General features: G+C 46.3%; 1 protein-coding gene across 1 annotated transcript in view; it reads right to left on the bottom strand.

Moving 5' to 3' along the window:
- The window catches only part of notch3 (notch receptor 3), a 46,353-nt gene extending 38,340 nt beyond the window's left edge, over positions 1–8,013 (bottom strand). Inside the window, 2 exon segments of the mRNA XM_046331622.1 lie at positions 5,704–5,776; positions 7,738–8,013. Of these exon segments, the coding sequence (XP_046187578.1) occupies positions 5,704–5,776; positions 7,738–7,801 (137 nt within the window). The 5' untranslated portion in view covers positions 7,802–8,013.
- Between the last annotated feature and the right edge of the window lie 7,692 nt (positions 8,014–15,705).

Here is a 15,705-nt window from a genome sequence, read left to right as displayed (position 1 = left end):
GACACAGAGACCCTAGAACAGAGACCCTAGGACATAGACCCTACTACACAGAGCTCCTACTACACAGAGCTCATACCCTACTACACAGAGACCCTAGGACAGAGAGCCTACTACACAGAGACCCCAGGACACAGAGACCCTACTACACAGAGACCCTAGGACACAGAGACCATACTACACAGAGACCCTAGGACACAGAGTTGCTAGGACACAGAGCTCTTACCACACACACACAGACACACACAGGACACACACACACACACACACACACACACAAAGACACACACACACACACACACACACACACACACACACACACACACACACACACACACACACACACACACACACACACACACACACACACACACACACACACACACACACACACACACACACACACACACACACACACACACACACAGGCTGAAGTGGCTGTTCCCTATCAAACTGAAAAACTGTCCCTCGTTCATCATGTCCTAAGAGGCCGGAGCTTCCATGGAGGTCATTAAAACACAACAGTTACAATTTATAGACCTCACCCTGCTACTGAGGTCACATCACAGCTATTAATAACACACAGAGAGACAATGTTTCCATCCCTCCATTGGCCTGGCCTCACAGACAGACAGACAGACAGACAGACAGACAGACAGACAGACAGACAGACAGACAGACAGACAGACAGACAGACAGACAGACAGACAGACAGACAGACAGACAGACAGACAGACAGACAGACAGACAGACAGACAGACAGACAGACAGACAGACAGACAGACAGACAGACAGACAGACAGACAGACAGACAGACAGACAGACAGACAGACAGACAGAGAGACAGACAGCAAGAGAGAGAGAGAGAGAAAGAGAGAGCAAGAGAGAGAAAGAGAGAGCAAGAGAGAGAGAGAGAGAAGAGAGCAAGAGAGCAAGAGAGAGAAGAACATATCTTTCAGATCCATCCCTCCCTGCCAGAGGATCTGAAGCCATTGTGCAATCTGCGGTGGGGTCCACCACTGTGGGCTCTGAGAGACACAACACACAGAGGATAGATTAACCATTGGAGGAGCTGGGAGAAAAACACACAGAGACAAAGAGCTTTCATCCCCAATAGCAGTGAGAGAAAGGGAGCATGTTCAGAGAAGAGGAGGCATGTGGGCTGGTCCGCCGGCCGGCTCCACTCCTCCACGCACGAGCCCGTCTCTCCCAGCATGCGGCCAGCAGGCCGCTCAATGGCAGCACCTGGCCCTCCGCTTCTCCCCCTTTGTCAAAGATCTGACTTCACTGGATTACCATCACAACATGCACCAGCTGTCCCCCCCCTGCCCAATTCTTCCAGCTGGATCCACTCTGAATGACACCCTCTCAATCTGCCTAATTATCTCCGACACTCCAGCGGCCCCTCCGTTGCACATTCCATCTACACACAGACATACGGGGCGGGGCGGAGCAGAGGGGACCCATGGCCCTTCAACTGACTGCTCACCTAGAGGGCCACTCTCTCCATGATACTCAACCTCTTCACCATCAAGTGCACTACACGTCTGTCTGTCTGTCTGTCTGTCTCTGGGCTTTGTGCTCCCTTGGCCTTGTGTACAATTATGGGATTCAGAGAGACAGAATGAGAGACAGAGAGAACAACAACGTTCTGCCCAATGATTTGTGTATGTTTTGTACTTTCCCCAACAAACCAGGATGTTGATGTAAGCAGGCGCATCAAGAGAAGAGAAAAGAATAGCTAAGACTCAACATATGACACAACAGGGAGTATCCTGCCCTGAAGCCAAAGTACTGGATCCAATATACTGTTATCATGACTCAGAGAAGAAGACAAAAATCACTTGGATCGTTGTAGTGTTACAGGTGCATCAGCATAGTAGTCCCGCCCAGGCCAGACCTGCCAGCCCCTACACCTATCAGAAGTGACCGTCATGCTGGCTCAGTGAGATGGTGGAACAGGTTCCAGAAGGATTACTCCTGCAATCTGCTATCCACTACACATGTCTGAGACCCTGCTCGTTCACCTTAGACAGTGCCACAGCAGTGAACCATGAGAGGGCCAGACAGACAGGGCCACAGCAGTGAACCATGAGGGGGCCACACAGACAGGGCCACAGCAGTGAACCATGAGGGGGCCACACAGACAGGGCCACAGCAGTGAACCATGAGAGGGCCAGACAGACAGGACCACAGCAGTGAACCATGAGGGGGCCAGACAGACAGGACCACAGCAGTGAACAGGACCACAGGTGAACCACAGACAGGACCACAGCAGTGAACCATGAGGGGGCCACACAGACAGGGCCACAGCAGTGAACCATGAGGGGGCCACACAGACAGGGCCACAGCAGTGAACCATGAGGGGGCCACACAGACAGGGCCACAGCAGTGAACCATGAGGGGGCCAGACAGACAGGGCCACAGCAGTGAACCATGAGAGGGCCAGACAGACAGGGCCACAGCAGTGAACCATGAGAGGGCCACACAGACAGGGCCACAGCAGTGAACCATGAGGGGGCCAGACAGACAGGGCCACAGCAGTGAACCATGAGAGGGCCAGACAGACAGGGCCACAGCAGTGAACCATGAGAGGGCCACACAGACAGGGCCACAGCAGTGAACCATGAGAGGGCCAGACAGACAGTGCCACAGCAGTGAACCATGAGAGGGCCAGACAGACAGGGCCACAGCAGTGAACCATGAGGGGGCCACACAGACAGGGCCACAGCAGTGAACCATGAGGGGGCCAGACAGACAGGGCCACAGCAGTGAACCATGAGGGGGCCAGACAGACAGGGCCACAGCAGTGAACCATGAGAGGGCCAGACAGACAGGGCCACAGCAGTGAAACATGAGGGGGCCAGACAGACAGAGCCACAGCAGTGAACCATGAGGGGGCCACACAGACAGGACCACAGCAGTGAACCATGAGGGGGCCACACAGACAGGACCACAGCAGTGAACCATGAGAGGGCCAGACAGACAGGGCCACAGCAGTGAAACATGAGGGGGCCAGACAGACAGAGCCACAGCAGTGAACCATGAGGGGGCCACACAGACAGGACCACAGCAGTGAACCATGAGGGGGCCAGACAGACAGGACCACAACAGTGAACCATGAGGGGGCCACACAGACAGGACCACAGCAGTGAACCATGAGAGGGCCAGACAGACAGGACCACAGCAGTGAACCATGAGGGGGCCAGACAGACAGGACCACAGCAGTGAACCATGAGGGGGCCAGACAGACAGGACCACAGCAGTGAACAATGAGGGGGCCACACAGACAGGGCCACCAGACAGAGAATACATTGTTACTGTCCCAGATATGTCCCAATGACAATAAAAAAAGATAGAACATTACTGTCACTTGAGACCAGAGGAAAATAATAGCCGTGTTGCACAACTTCAGAGAAGGACCTGATCAACAGCTTCTGCTCTGAAACATCAGGTAGGAAAATCCACAGGTTGATTTCAAACAGAGAGCTAATGGCTAGTTTGCCCTCAGTGATTTTCAGGTAAAATCTCACATGTCTCACCAGCTCTTTGCAATTTCTTCCTAAAGCCCTCAATTTTATCTCTATCTGCTATCTCTCTCTCCATTCCTTCCTCACTCTCCTGTGCCCATTCCCTTTCTCACCCTCTCCCCGGCTCTCAGCTCTCCTGATGGTGCCCGGTTACAGTCAGGTGTCTGGGGTAAGAAAGGATCTTTTCTGCTGTTGTGGTTCTCCAGTTACACTGGGATCCCAGGGGATGGGGCTGGGTCCTCCAGTCGCCTCTGTCTAGGACTGGTTAGACCACTCCGCTCCCCCGTTGGCCCGGGCTGAGGCTACGCTGCCTGTCCCGGTCATGGCCCGGCTGTGGACGTGTTACCATTTTGTGTGGTACGGCATTTCAATTTCCTATTGGGAATCTCTTCTATGTCTCGCTGTTGACACTGACCCAGAGGGGTGATTACCCATGAATGGATAGCCCTCCACGCCCCATACATATAGACACGCAGAGCCAAGGAAGCTGAGGAACACAAAGCATGAACACACTACACACTCTCCGAAAGGCAAACACTAACCCTGTGACGTGACGCCATCAAAGTTGGGAGATGAATGAACACGCTCGGTCCACGTTCAAGGGTTTAACTATGTCCAATGATACAGTAATGACCCGTAGAAGGTTGAAGCATAGGCCAGTTGGTAGCAGAGTTATGTGAAGACACAGAAGTCTTTAGCTCCAGAAAGTCTAAGCGGTTTGCAAACAGAAGAGAGCTCCTCTCACAAAGAACAGCTTGAGGAGCTATTAACACAATTACACATTTACCAACCGCTTCCCCTGCTTTAGGTAATGATTTGAGAACTATAGTGTCGTTTGCTGGTGACTGGCTTCACGTGCGTTTACACAGACACTACCTGACACGTTTATACTTTTATGTGGTGTCTGTGACTGATCTTTTACAATGGCCATGTTTTCAGACAGGTCAGAACTGGGATGTAAGTAATGAGATGGCAGCGTGGAATGTTCCAGGCAAGCAGCAACTATAGTATAGACTACTGTGGTGGAATCGTACCCGTACCCCCTCGCCATCATCGCACTGTATCTATCCTAACTACTGAGATTGTTTCCCACCTACCCCCTCGCCTAGTGGAAAAACAAAGACCCCTAATCACCGTGAACGACGGTGAGAGCTCACACAGAACATGTCCAAATCAGGCGGGAAAGTAAAAACAGCAGCCCCCGGGCCCTCTCATGATAACAATCACGTTGCTCTCGCTCCGAAGGACTGGAGCCACGACCTCTCCGACATAGAAACCGTGGGAAACTCTCAAAATGAATTCTGCTGGTTACGAAACAATCCATCAAATTGCGTATAGGGAACACCTTAGTCACGCTATGAGCACTTTAATACTGTTGTTTGTGTTCCACAAAGCTCTTCATCTTCAACAGGTGCAACTCCGGTGTGAACAGTGTGTCACAAGCCAAACAAGTCCAGACTGGAACACTCCATTCAACCTGTCTGTATGTATCCATGTGTTGTTCATTACACACATTACACCCCATGTGGTGGTTTGACTGCAGACTGGAACACTCCATTCAACCTGTCTGTATGTATCCATGTGTTGTTCATTACACACATTACACCCCATGTGGTGGTTTGACTGCAGACTGGAACACTCCATTCAACCTGTCTGTATGTATCCATGTGTTGTTCATTACACACATTACACCCCATGTGGTGGTTTGACTGCAGACTGGAACACTCCATTCAACCTGTCTGTATGTATCCATGTGTTGTTCATTACACACATTACACCCCATGTGGTGGTTTGACTGCAGACTGAAACATTTGATCAAACGTGTCAAATGTTCACGGTCAACACTTGCCATTGTCCACATAGTTTGATAACCACCCAGCACTTGGCTGAGTTCCAGCCCATTGTGAGTGCGGTGCAGCTCTAGTAGTTTGCAATGCAATGATTTACTAACCAAAGCTAAATAACACAAGTTCTGCTTACTGATACAAATGACTAAACTATGCCTACCTGAACCGTTTCTACCCCATAAGTCCTCAACTAATCCTGAGAGCCTACTCATAGGCCTGGGCCTATACTGTTTTCCAGAGTTCCTCCTCATCACGTCACCATTTGGATCAATGTAGGCCTGCAGTGATTTCGTACATGTGTGATCCATAAAACATGATGTTGCACTTACATGCATCGCGAGGGTGAGTCTATGCACGTTCCTCCATTGTCACACGGTCTGTATTTATCCACGCAGCGGAATCCTGTGGAGAGGAAGGAGAGATGAAGGGAGGCAGACCCATGGTGATCAGGCCCTTTTCTCAGGGCAGGTTTGAAACATGAATTTAATCCAGACATTTGATAGAGCAGACTATATCATTTGTGGGAGGAGAAGTGGGCATGGAGGAACATTGTATTTTTTATAATCAAATTACACTTCTCCGCCGTTCAGAATCAATCATTCCAACATACCGGTAAGCCATGTGCTGGATTTCAAACATGTTGCTCTTGGCTAGACAGTTCCATTTTCCCACTCGTTAAAATGACACTTTATGGACACACCCGCTGACATGGGTACGCTTATGTTTACTTTCTTGGCAAGAGCTGATAGCGTTATCTGCGACTGAATGCAGATGCATGCTGAGATGGGTGTAGACAGGGAAACGAGATAGGATTCCATTTCTTTTACATAGATTCCAAATCGCTTTAGTAGTAATAGGTTTGATATGGTAATTACTGACTATGTGGGATAACTATAAGAGTATCTGCCAACCCGTTTCGTTGAGGGTAGGCATAGCCTATAAGCCAATGAATGGTTTCCATAATTTGTTTAATTACAGTGAAATGTAGCCGACTCAAGTTGATTAATGTTCAGGGTTATTGCAAGATAATGAATTAATTCGGAGTTCAACGATGAGCTTGCCTGTATGCAACCAATCAAATTGTGCTACCATAAACTAACATTTTGCAGGATGTCAACCAAATAGACCTATTTGTTACTTTCTCAACTGTAGGCCTAGTTCAAAAGATTGTCGCGCACAAACAGATCTGAAACTCACAACTCCATCAAACATCCATCCAAAAAGGTCTGTCAGCCATATGTGGGAGTTAATTACACAGCATAGACAGATACATGACCTTTTTGGAATCATGTTATTATATTCTAGCACTCATCCCATCCCCCACAGCAACAAAGTTCAATTGTTTACAGCTCTTTGTTCAGATAAGGAGTGGGTGAAGTTGGCTCATCACCGCCCTTCACTCACAAAAAAAATCTCACTTTATAGCCCCACGAAGGAAGATTATAGACTTGAATGAAATAGGGAAAATACTTATCTCCTACAAGACATACATATGGAATTCCGTTGTTATGTGAGTGAACCGTGCGTCTAGCCTACAACTTGTGGACGAATGCCCGAAGTAACTTTCTTTCAATTGTTACATTCCGCGTTCCGTTCTTGCGGGCTTGCTGGCACAGCGCTGCCAGCGGCACTCCATACTATCGCTTGTAATTAAGTTCTCACCGTGGCGATCAGCCTCGCAAAGTTACCCACAGAGACGCATACCAATCCCGCAGAGACAAGCGGATTCTTTGCTGTTATCGGGTGCAATCTGTAAACAAAAATCTCACCCATACAATAGACGATACAACATTGGTATCAACCTCCACAAAACACCTCCCAACTTCCTTCCATTGAATACATTGGGCTTTGTCACTCAACACTGCTAGAAGATAGAATAACTTCAGGGGGCAAATATTCCAGGATAGAATCCTCCTTGTTCACTACCAGTCTACAAAGAACATTATGCAAATACAAAGTCTCGTAGCCTTTTACTGTAGGCTATACAAAAACGAATGCTTGTTATCCAGCTATTAACCCGTTATGACAGCCTTCGTAGGTGTTATATTAACCTGTCAGAAAACGAACTTTGAACGCCACTAACAACCAACCATGCTTTTGTAAATGAAATGCTTAAAACAAATCTTTGTAGCCAAGACTAGAGATCAGCTAGCATGTTGTCTGGCATGTGCTTCAATATGATGACATTTAAATGGTGCAGCGCACAGGTGACAAAATGTAACGTTAACAATTTGTGAAGGGGGGGGGGGGGGGGACGGAAACAGCTAGAATTTGTACAGACTTGTCTGCTAGCCAAATTTAGAAAGCTCACATACACATTCATTGTAATTTATGTGACTGTCAAATGAATTAATTGTCCTTACCTTCGCAATTATGGACCAAGAATAAAATTGGTAAAAATATCCAAACTTTATAATTCCCCCCCATCTCGGTGGAAATTTGTCCCAACTTCTCTTTGAAGTGTTAACTTAGCAGTAATACATCCTTTGAGTTCACCGAGAGATAAAAGTTCCAAGAGGCAGTGTCTGGGATCTTCAAAAAGTTCATTAATCAACTAAAAGTAAAAACGGCGTATAAATCGTACAGGTCCTATCCCGTATTAGCATTCGCAGCTCCGACGCGGCTGCTGTGCGTCTCCTCCTGGAACTTTTGAATAACTATTTTTTTATTCTCAGCTTGAAGTCTGCGCTGGGAAACAACTTGGTATTACTCCGCCCTCCTTTCCTCCCCTTTCCACTTGCAGTAACGGGTTACACTCCGCTCAAGACAAATAGTCCGCAAGCCACCCCTCAATGGACAGGGTAAAGTGTTTTTCTATGGCATTAGCGACATTTAGGGAGAGACCAGTCTTGTTGTCTTTCAAGAGAATGACAATGCGGTTCCATTGAGGTATCTTATATGTCACTTGAAAATAATTTCAAAGAAACAGTAAATTATCTAATTAATATAACAGCACGTTAAGACACATGTAGACAGTCAGTTTATACTGGCACTTTATATTGAGTTTTTTCAGCATTGTAATCGATCTGTAATAGCCAATCTAGAGTAGACTTACCATAAAAAAATAATTTCCATTACTACTTGATATGATCTGTTATCATCAACTTGATAATAATAGATAACAATCTTTGTAGAATAACATCATGTTTACAGTAGAGTGTGATGGACTACTGTTTTCCTGACAATGCGCCCCTTGTTATCCTGACAGGAGTGTGTCTGGGTGCTACTTGTTTGTTTGTGTGTTTACACTTGATGCTGTGCAGATAAGTCTGTGAATCGTGTTGACATGATGAAAATGAGAGCAGACATCCCTGTTACCACCCTTTATACTGCTACTGTCAGGGCTACAGGCCTCTCTTTCTCTCAGCCTGCCTCTCCAGAGTCCACAGCCCCACGTCAGTGGACTCATTTCATACAGCTGCTGTATAGGGCCTCGGTTGTTCTGTGTGCTCAGAGCGGAGCCGGTCGCTTACAGAGACAATAAGCGTGATTTGAATGAGAAAAGGAGTCCGGCATTATGACACAGTTTCTCTCCGCGGGGGACCGAGGTGAAGGGGGGCAGTAAGCACACTGACATTCTGCTCCTGGCCTTGAATAAATTAGCAAGGTCTAGATAGGGGGTGTGAATGTAGCAGAGCTCGTTTGGAGTGGAGCTCGTTACAGCCAGTGACGTCACTCTATAGGGGTAATTGAAAAGAGCTAGTTAGGGCCCACCAGACACCCGCCTCTTTTGGTACCGACCCTCTAAAACGTGTGTTCTGCTGTAACCATCCCAGTCAATAGCCGGATTCAGCAGCGAATACAATGGTTGATGATGGACACGTGGTGGGTGGATGAGTTCATTTCTTCACCAGCACCAACAAATCATTTTGATGTTCTCACACTGATATAGCCACTGGATGCAAACTCACTCTCAACCAAGACTCTCTGACTATGTGTGAGTGTCTCCATATGTTTGCGAAAGACAGATGTGGAGAAGAAGAGAGGTTGCGAGTGTGTGTGATCGGGTGGGTTTGTGTGTCTCACCTGGCTGGCTACAGTTTTGTCTTGCAGCCGCAGGGCTTGTGGTGTAACCTCTCCATATGGGTCATGGCAGGCTCCCATCTGAGTTGAGAGTCCTTTCCAGCTGGAAGACTTCCCAGAGAGGGTTTTCTCCCTGTCTGTTATAAGACAGAGAGTCTGTTAGGGGAGTCTATAATCACCCAGGAACTCCATGTCTGACTGTGGCCGCCTTATCATCCCTCGTTCTTTCCTGATGACCTTCACAATAGAGGTCAAAATGGGCAGTTGATCAATCCCAGCTGCAACCTCGTCATACGCTCATATATTGTCAGGATTTGGCCAGGGTTGTTCCGGTTTTTGGTCACTAGATGCCCCCATTGTGCCTTTTGACCTTTTGTTTTCCCTTGATGCCCATTATTATTTGCACCTGTGCCTCGTTTCCCCTGATTGTATTTAAACCCTTTGTTTTCCTCTGTTCTTTGCTCTGTGTTTGTATGTTAGCACCCAGCCCTAGTACTCTGTGATCCCGGTGGACTCTCTTGTGGAATTCTGTTTTTTTGTTCTTGTTTGTTTGTTTTTTTGAGTATCTTTTGAGGCTTTTTGTGCTTTACCTTCCATCTTGTGGATTTACCTTTTTTGTCTTGGAGGATTACCTTTGTTCTTGTAGGATTCCTTTTGAGGTTGTGGAGTTACATGTTTTCCTGAAGAACTTCATTTTTTACTTCATTAAATACACCGTCTCAAGTACTGCTGTGTCTGCCTCATCTTCTGGGTTCTGCCGACTATTCGTGGCTCAGCTGGTTAAGTGACTGTTTCTCACTCCGGAGACCCGGGTTCGTAACCGGGTCCTGATATATATCTCATTAGAATTTGCTGTTGGAGATGTTATATTTGGGGGTAATGGACCACTGAGAGGGTCATTACCCAGCACCACAAAGTAGTTTTGGGATACTTTTGTTTGTGTGTGTGTTCTGGTATTTCCGATTTATGCACGGCACTGGCCTGGCACGCCCTGCACCTATATCTCTGTCATATCACTGGGTGAAAAAGTGTGTGTGTGTTTCCCTGTGCTTCCAGCTTGCAGGCTGTTTGGCTCTGTTCTGACAGTGCTTTGACAACAGAGGTGTTACCGATGAGTCACATCACTAAATGTGACAGAGTGGCGCAGGATTGGAAACCTGTAAACTCTCACTATTCATTTTTTTACTGCTGTAAATACAGTGTAACAATACAGTGTAACAATTGACAATATGCTGTTAACACTGTACTTACTGTAAAAAAAAATGTACACTGTTATAACAACTCTGTAGTTAAGTGTTACGGTGTGTAAGTCACAGACACAGACACAGGCTTGCCAGTGTAGAGCCTTGACACTATTTGAGGTGTAAAAAATATTGACCTATTAAAGCTGCACTATGTAACTTTTTGGGTGACCTGACCAAATTCACATAGAAAAGTGTGTTGTAAATCTGTCATTGTTATTGAAAGCAAGTGTAAGAAGCAGCAGATCTGTTCGATGTCTGCTATTTCTATGCTTCCCGAGCTTAAGTTTAGTTTTTGCGTCTTTTACTTTCGGTTTTGTACACCAGCTTCAAACAGTTGAAAATGCAATATTTTTGGTTATGGAAGAGATATTTCACAGCGGTTTAGACGGTACAATGATTTTCTACACTATACTTTCTTGTTTTGTCACATAAACTGAAATTAGGCGAATTACTTGAATTTGACCAACCAGGAAATGGTGGAGCGATATCTGCATATTGCATCTTTAAGGATAATGGACCGCAGCCCAGTTAGTTGGATTTTGGAGCACACAGTGGGACCAGAGTGGGAGAGCAGACGGAGTAGCGTGATCAAAAACATAGTTATTTACAATGTTGTAGGTCTACAGTGCAAAAGTGATGTTGAGGATATTTACAAATGTACAGTCCAGGAACATAAAAAACAAATGGTTGTAGTAGTAGGTTTTAAGTTGGCTAGGCCTACTTACTGTAACAACCTAACACTGTATCAACAGCATGTTGTCTATATACCACCAACATCAGGTGAAAAAGCACATATGGCATAAATAGCCTGAAAGCGGAAATGATCATACTATGACCTAACGACAGGTGGATCCATTCATGAGGATATTTACAAATGTACAGTCCAGATGTACAGTCCATTCAAACTAAATAAACACCTCAACGAGATTCAATAAACATGTATTTTACATCAGTACATACAGTGGTAATAGGAAATAGTGTAAGCCATTTTAATTAGCACAAAATGTAATATTATGTCACTGACAATTCAGAATGGATTATCCCAAACAATGTGTGTTCACTACACAGGTAAAGTAGTGCACGAGAAGGGCATGCTCTCTAGAACTCCCAACATGAAGACAAATAATGGCAGGAATTGAGTGGGGAAATGGCGGCGAGCAGTGTGGTCAAAATGGAAGAAATGGAGAGAAGGTTGGAGAAGCAACAGCTGTGCTGGAATGTGAACAATATGGATGACCGTTCTGATGACATGGAGCGGGAGCATGAGGGTCAAGGATCTGCATGGTCTGTAGTGGAAAGACATAGGAAGAAGAGAGATCATGTGATCACGCCGATGTGAGTAAGACCTTTAAACGTGTCAACAGATGGATTAGCGGGATGGGTACTCTGAGAATGCACTGACCAGCTGGCAAGTGTCTTCACTGACATTTTCAACGTGTCCCTGAGCGACTCTGTGAAATCTACATGTTTCAAGCAGACCTCCATAGTCCCTGTACCCAAGAACACCAAGGTAACCTGCCTAAATGACTACCGACCCATAGCACTCACGTCTGTAGCCATGAAGTGCTTTGAAAGGCTGGTCATGGCTCATATCAATACCATTATCCCAGAAACCCCAGACCAACTCCAATTTGAATACCGCCCCAACAGATCCACAGATGACGCCTCTCTATTGCGCTCAACGCTGCCCTTTCCCACCTGGACAAAAGGAACAGCTACGTGTGAATGCTATTCATTGACTACAGCTCAGCGTTCAACACCATAGTGCCCTCAAAGCTCATTACTAAGCTAAGGACCCTGGGACTAAACATCTCCCTCTGTAATCGGATCCTGGACTTCCTGACGACCGACCCCAGATGGTTAGGTTAGCCATCATTAAGTTTGCCGACGACACAACGGTGGTAGGCCTGATTACCGACAACTATGAGACAGCCTATAGGGAGGAGGTCAGAGACCTGGCCGGGTGGTGCCAAGACAACAACCTCTCTCTCAACGTGATCAAGACAAAGGAGACGATCGTGGACTACAGGAAAAGAGGGACAAGCACGCACCCATTCTCATCGACGGGGCTGTAGTGAAGCAGGTTGAGAGCTTCAAGTTCCTTGGTGTCCACATCACCAACAAACTATCATGGTCCAAACACACCAAGAGAGTTGTGAAGAGGGCACGACAACGCCTATTCCCCCTCAGGAGACTGAAAAGATTTATCATGGGTCCTCAGTTCCTCAAAAAATGATTTAGCTCTACCATCGAGAGCATCCTGACCGGTAGCATCATCGCTTGGTATGGCAACTGCTTGGCCTCCGGTGCTATAGAGGGTAGTGCATACATACGGCCCTGTACATCACTGGGGCCAAGCTTCCTGCCATCTAGGACCTCTATACCAGACGGTGTCAGAGGAAGGCCCTAAAAATCGCCAAAGACTCCAGCCACCCCAGTCATAGATTCTCTCTGCTACTGCAAGGCAAGCGGTACCGGAGCGCCAAGTCTAGGTCCAAAAGGCTTCTGAACAGCTTCTACCCCCAAGCCATAAGACTGCTGAACATCCAATAAAATGGCTACCCAGACTATTTGCATTGACCCCCCCCATTTTTTTTACGCTGCTGCTACTCGCTGTTTATTATCTATTATCTATGCATAGTCACTTTATCCCCTACTCTACCGGTACCCCCTGTATATAGCCTCATTAGTCGTTATTGTTATTTTATTGTTGCTCTTTTATTTTTTTACTTTAGTTTATTTAGTCAATATTTTTCTTAACTCTTATTTTTCTCAAAACTGCATTGTTGGTTAACGGCTTGTAAGTAAGTGTATCACGGTAAGGTCTACACCTGTTGTATTCTGTGCATGTGACAAATAACATTTGATTTGATCTGATTTGAAGATACTGAAAGCAGTGGAGTATTTGGATGCCAGGTGCAGAGAGAGGCTCAGAGATATACAGTAGGATCGATGATGATGTATCATATGCAGAGGCCATAAGACAGACTGGTAGAACTACAGATTAGACTGATGGATCTTTCATGGATGTACCTGTAGTAAGTGGACCTACTGTCAGACTGATGGATCTTTCATGGATGTACCTGTAGTAAGTGGACCTACTGTCAGACTGATGGAGTTTACATGGATGTACCTGTAGTAAGTGGACCTACCGTCAGACTGGTGGAGTTTACATGGATGTACCTGTAGTAAGTGGACCTACCGTCAGACTGGTGGAGTTTAGACTGGTGGAGTTTACATGGTCATGTCTTGTCCCTGTGCTCCCCATTCTATTCGTTTCCCTCTGCTGGTCTTATTAGGTTCTTTCCCTCTTTCTATCCCTCTCTCTCCCCCTCCCTCTCTCACTCTCTCGCTGGACCTATTCCCCTAATCATCATTTAGTCTTCCCAGATCTGATGGTCCCTAGTTTACATGGATGTACCTGTAGTGTCTCTGTCAAGTGGACCTACTGTCAGACTGATGGAGTTTACATGGATGTACCTGTTTGGAGTAAACTCTGTGGACCTACAGAAGGAACGTCAGACTGATGGAGTTTACATGGATGTACCTGTAGTAAGTGGACCTACCGTCAGACTGATGGAGTTTACATGGATGTACCTGTAGTAAGTGGACCTACCATCAGACTGATGGAGTTTACATGGATGTACCTGTAGTAAGTGGACCTACCGTTAGACTGATGGAGTTTACATGGATGTACCTGTAGTAAGTGGACCTACTGTCAGACTGATGGAGTTTACATGGATGTACCTGTAGTAAGTGGACCTACCGTCAGACTGATGGAGTTTACATGGATGTACCTGTAGTAAGTGGACCTACCGTCAGACTGATGGAGTTTACATGGCTGTACCTGTAGTAAGTGGACCTACCGTCAGACTGATGGAGTTTACATGGATGTACCTGTAGTAAGTGGACCTACTGTCAGACTTATGGATCTGGTAGGGAGTTGGTAGGGATTTATGTGGGGGTTTTTAATGTTATTTTTCATGTTAGTACAGAATTGGCCAGATCTTGATTGATCGTACATTCCAGCACAGTAGGTGGCGGCATGCACTTAAACGTTTGTTTGCGGACCGCCATGATGTAATAGAAGAATAAGACTTCCCAACGTGATTTTCAAGCAAGCAGGTGAGTTGCGGTAGAAATGTTACTATCTAAACCGTGTCTTTTTAGGAAAAATAAGCAACATAGTGACTTGGCCTAAGCTTGACTGTATAGAAACACTTACACATACCAATGTGAGCGTTCATTTGAAAAGGACAGGCCTAAATAGGCAACTGTAATCACACGTGACAGCGCAAGATACAAATAGGCCTAGGGCCTACTCTGAATAAGCGTTACGACGCGAGCCCGTGTCGTCACAGAGATGCAAAAAATATTGCCTAATATTTCCTATTCATTGAGTCAGTTGCCAGGTATTGTGATATGTGATATGTTTTGCTGTTAGAAGGAATCCTAAATCTCCCATGGGCCATGTAGTGTTGAGTTGGCTGTGAGTGTTTGAGGTTGGGTTTGACCTGCCCCAGCATCTGTGCGTTCGAGATGTCGACGATGGGTATGACGTGTCTCCTCTCCTCTTCTTTATCTTCTTTTGAGTTTAACGGCGGTTGGCATTCAATATGTTGCATTATATAATATAAATCCATTATACTATGTGATTCATAGAGGAAAAAGGAGGGTGGCGGGGGAATTAACACCCTTCCAACTCATTAAAAACCCACTACCCCACTTTGACCCTATCTGCTCCTGCACCATGCCAACAGTTTGTAACTCTTCTGAAGTCAAACGTCGTATACCCAAATACTTCTCTGCAGCTGCCACATGTTCTGTGATTTATGTTCCATTTCTGCAGTACAGTTGATAACCATCGCTATGAACTCTAAGAAGCCAACCTTACTGAAGCATATATCACTCGTTGGCCTATCCGTGTGCTGGCACAGATCTACTACTCACTACTCTGACTCTAGCCACCTCAACCTGCCTCTCACGCATCGGACACTTCCGATCCCCAGCAATATGGGCAACCCCAAGGTTGGCACATTCAACATTCCCGAAACGACACAATCC

The sequence above is a fragment of the Oncorhynchus gorbuscha genome, linkage group LG26, assembly GCF_021184085.1.
Source record: "Oncorhynchus gorbuscha isolate QuinsamMale2020 ecotype Even-year linkage group LG26, OgorEven_v1.0, whole genome shotgun sequence".
Taxonomy (NCBI): domain Eukaryota; kingdom Metazoa; phylum Chordata; class Actinopteri; order Salmoniformes; family Salmonidae; genus Oncorhynchus; species Oncorhynchus gorbuscha.
The sequence above is the reverse complement of the archived record's forward strand: the minus strand, read 5'-3'. Positions and strand labels throughout refer to the sequence as shown.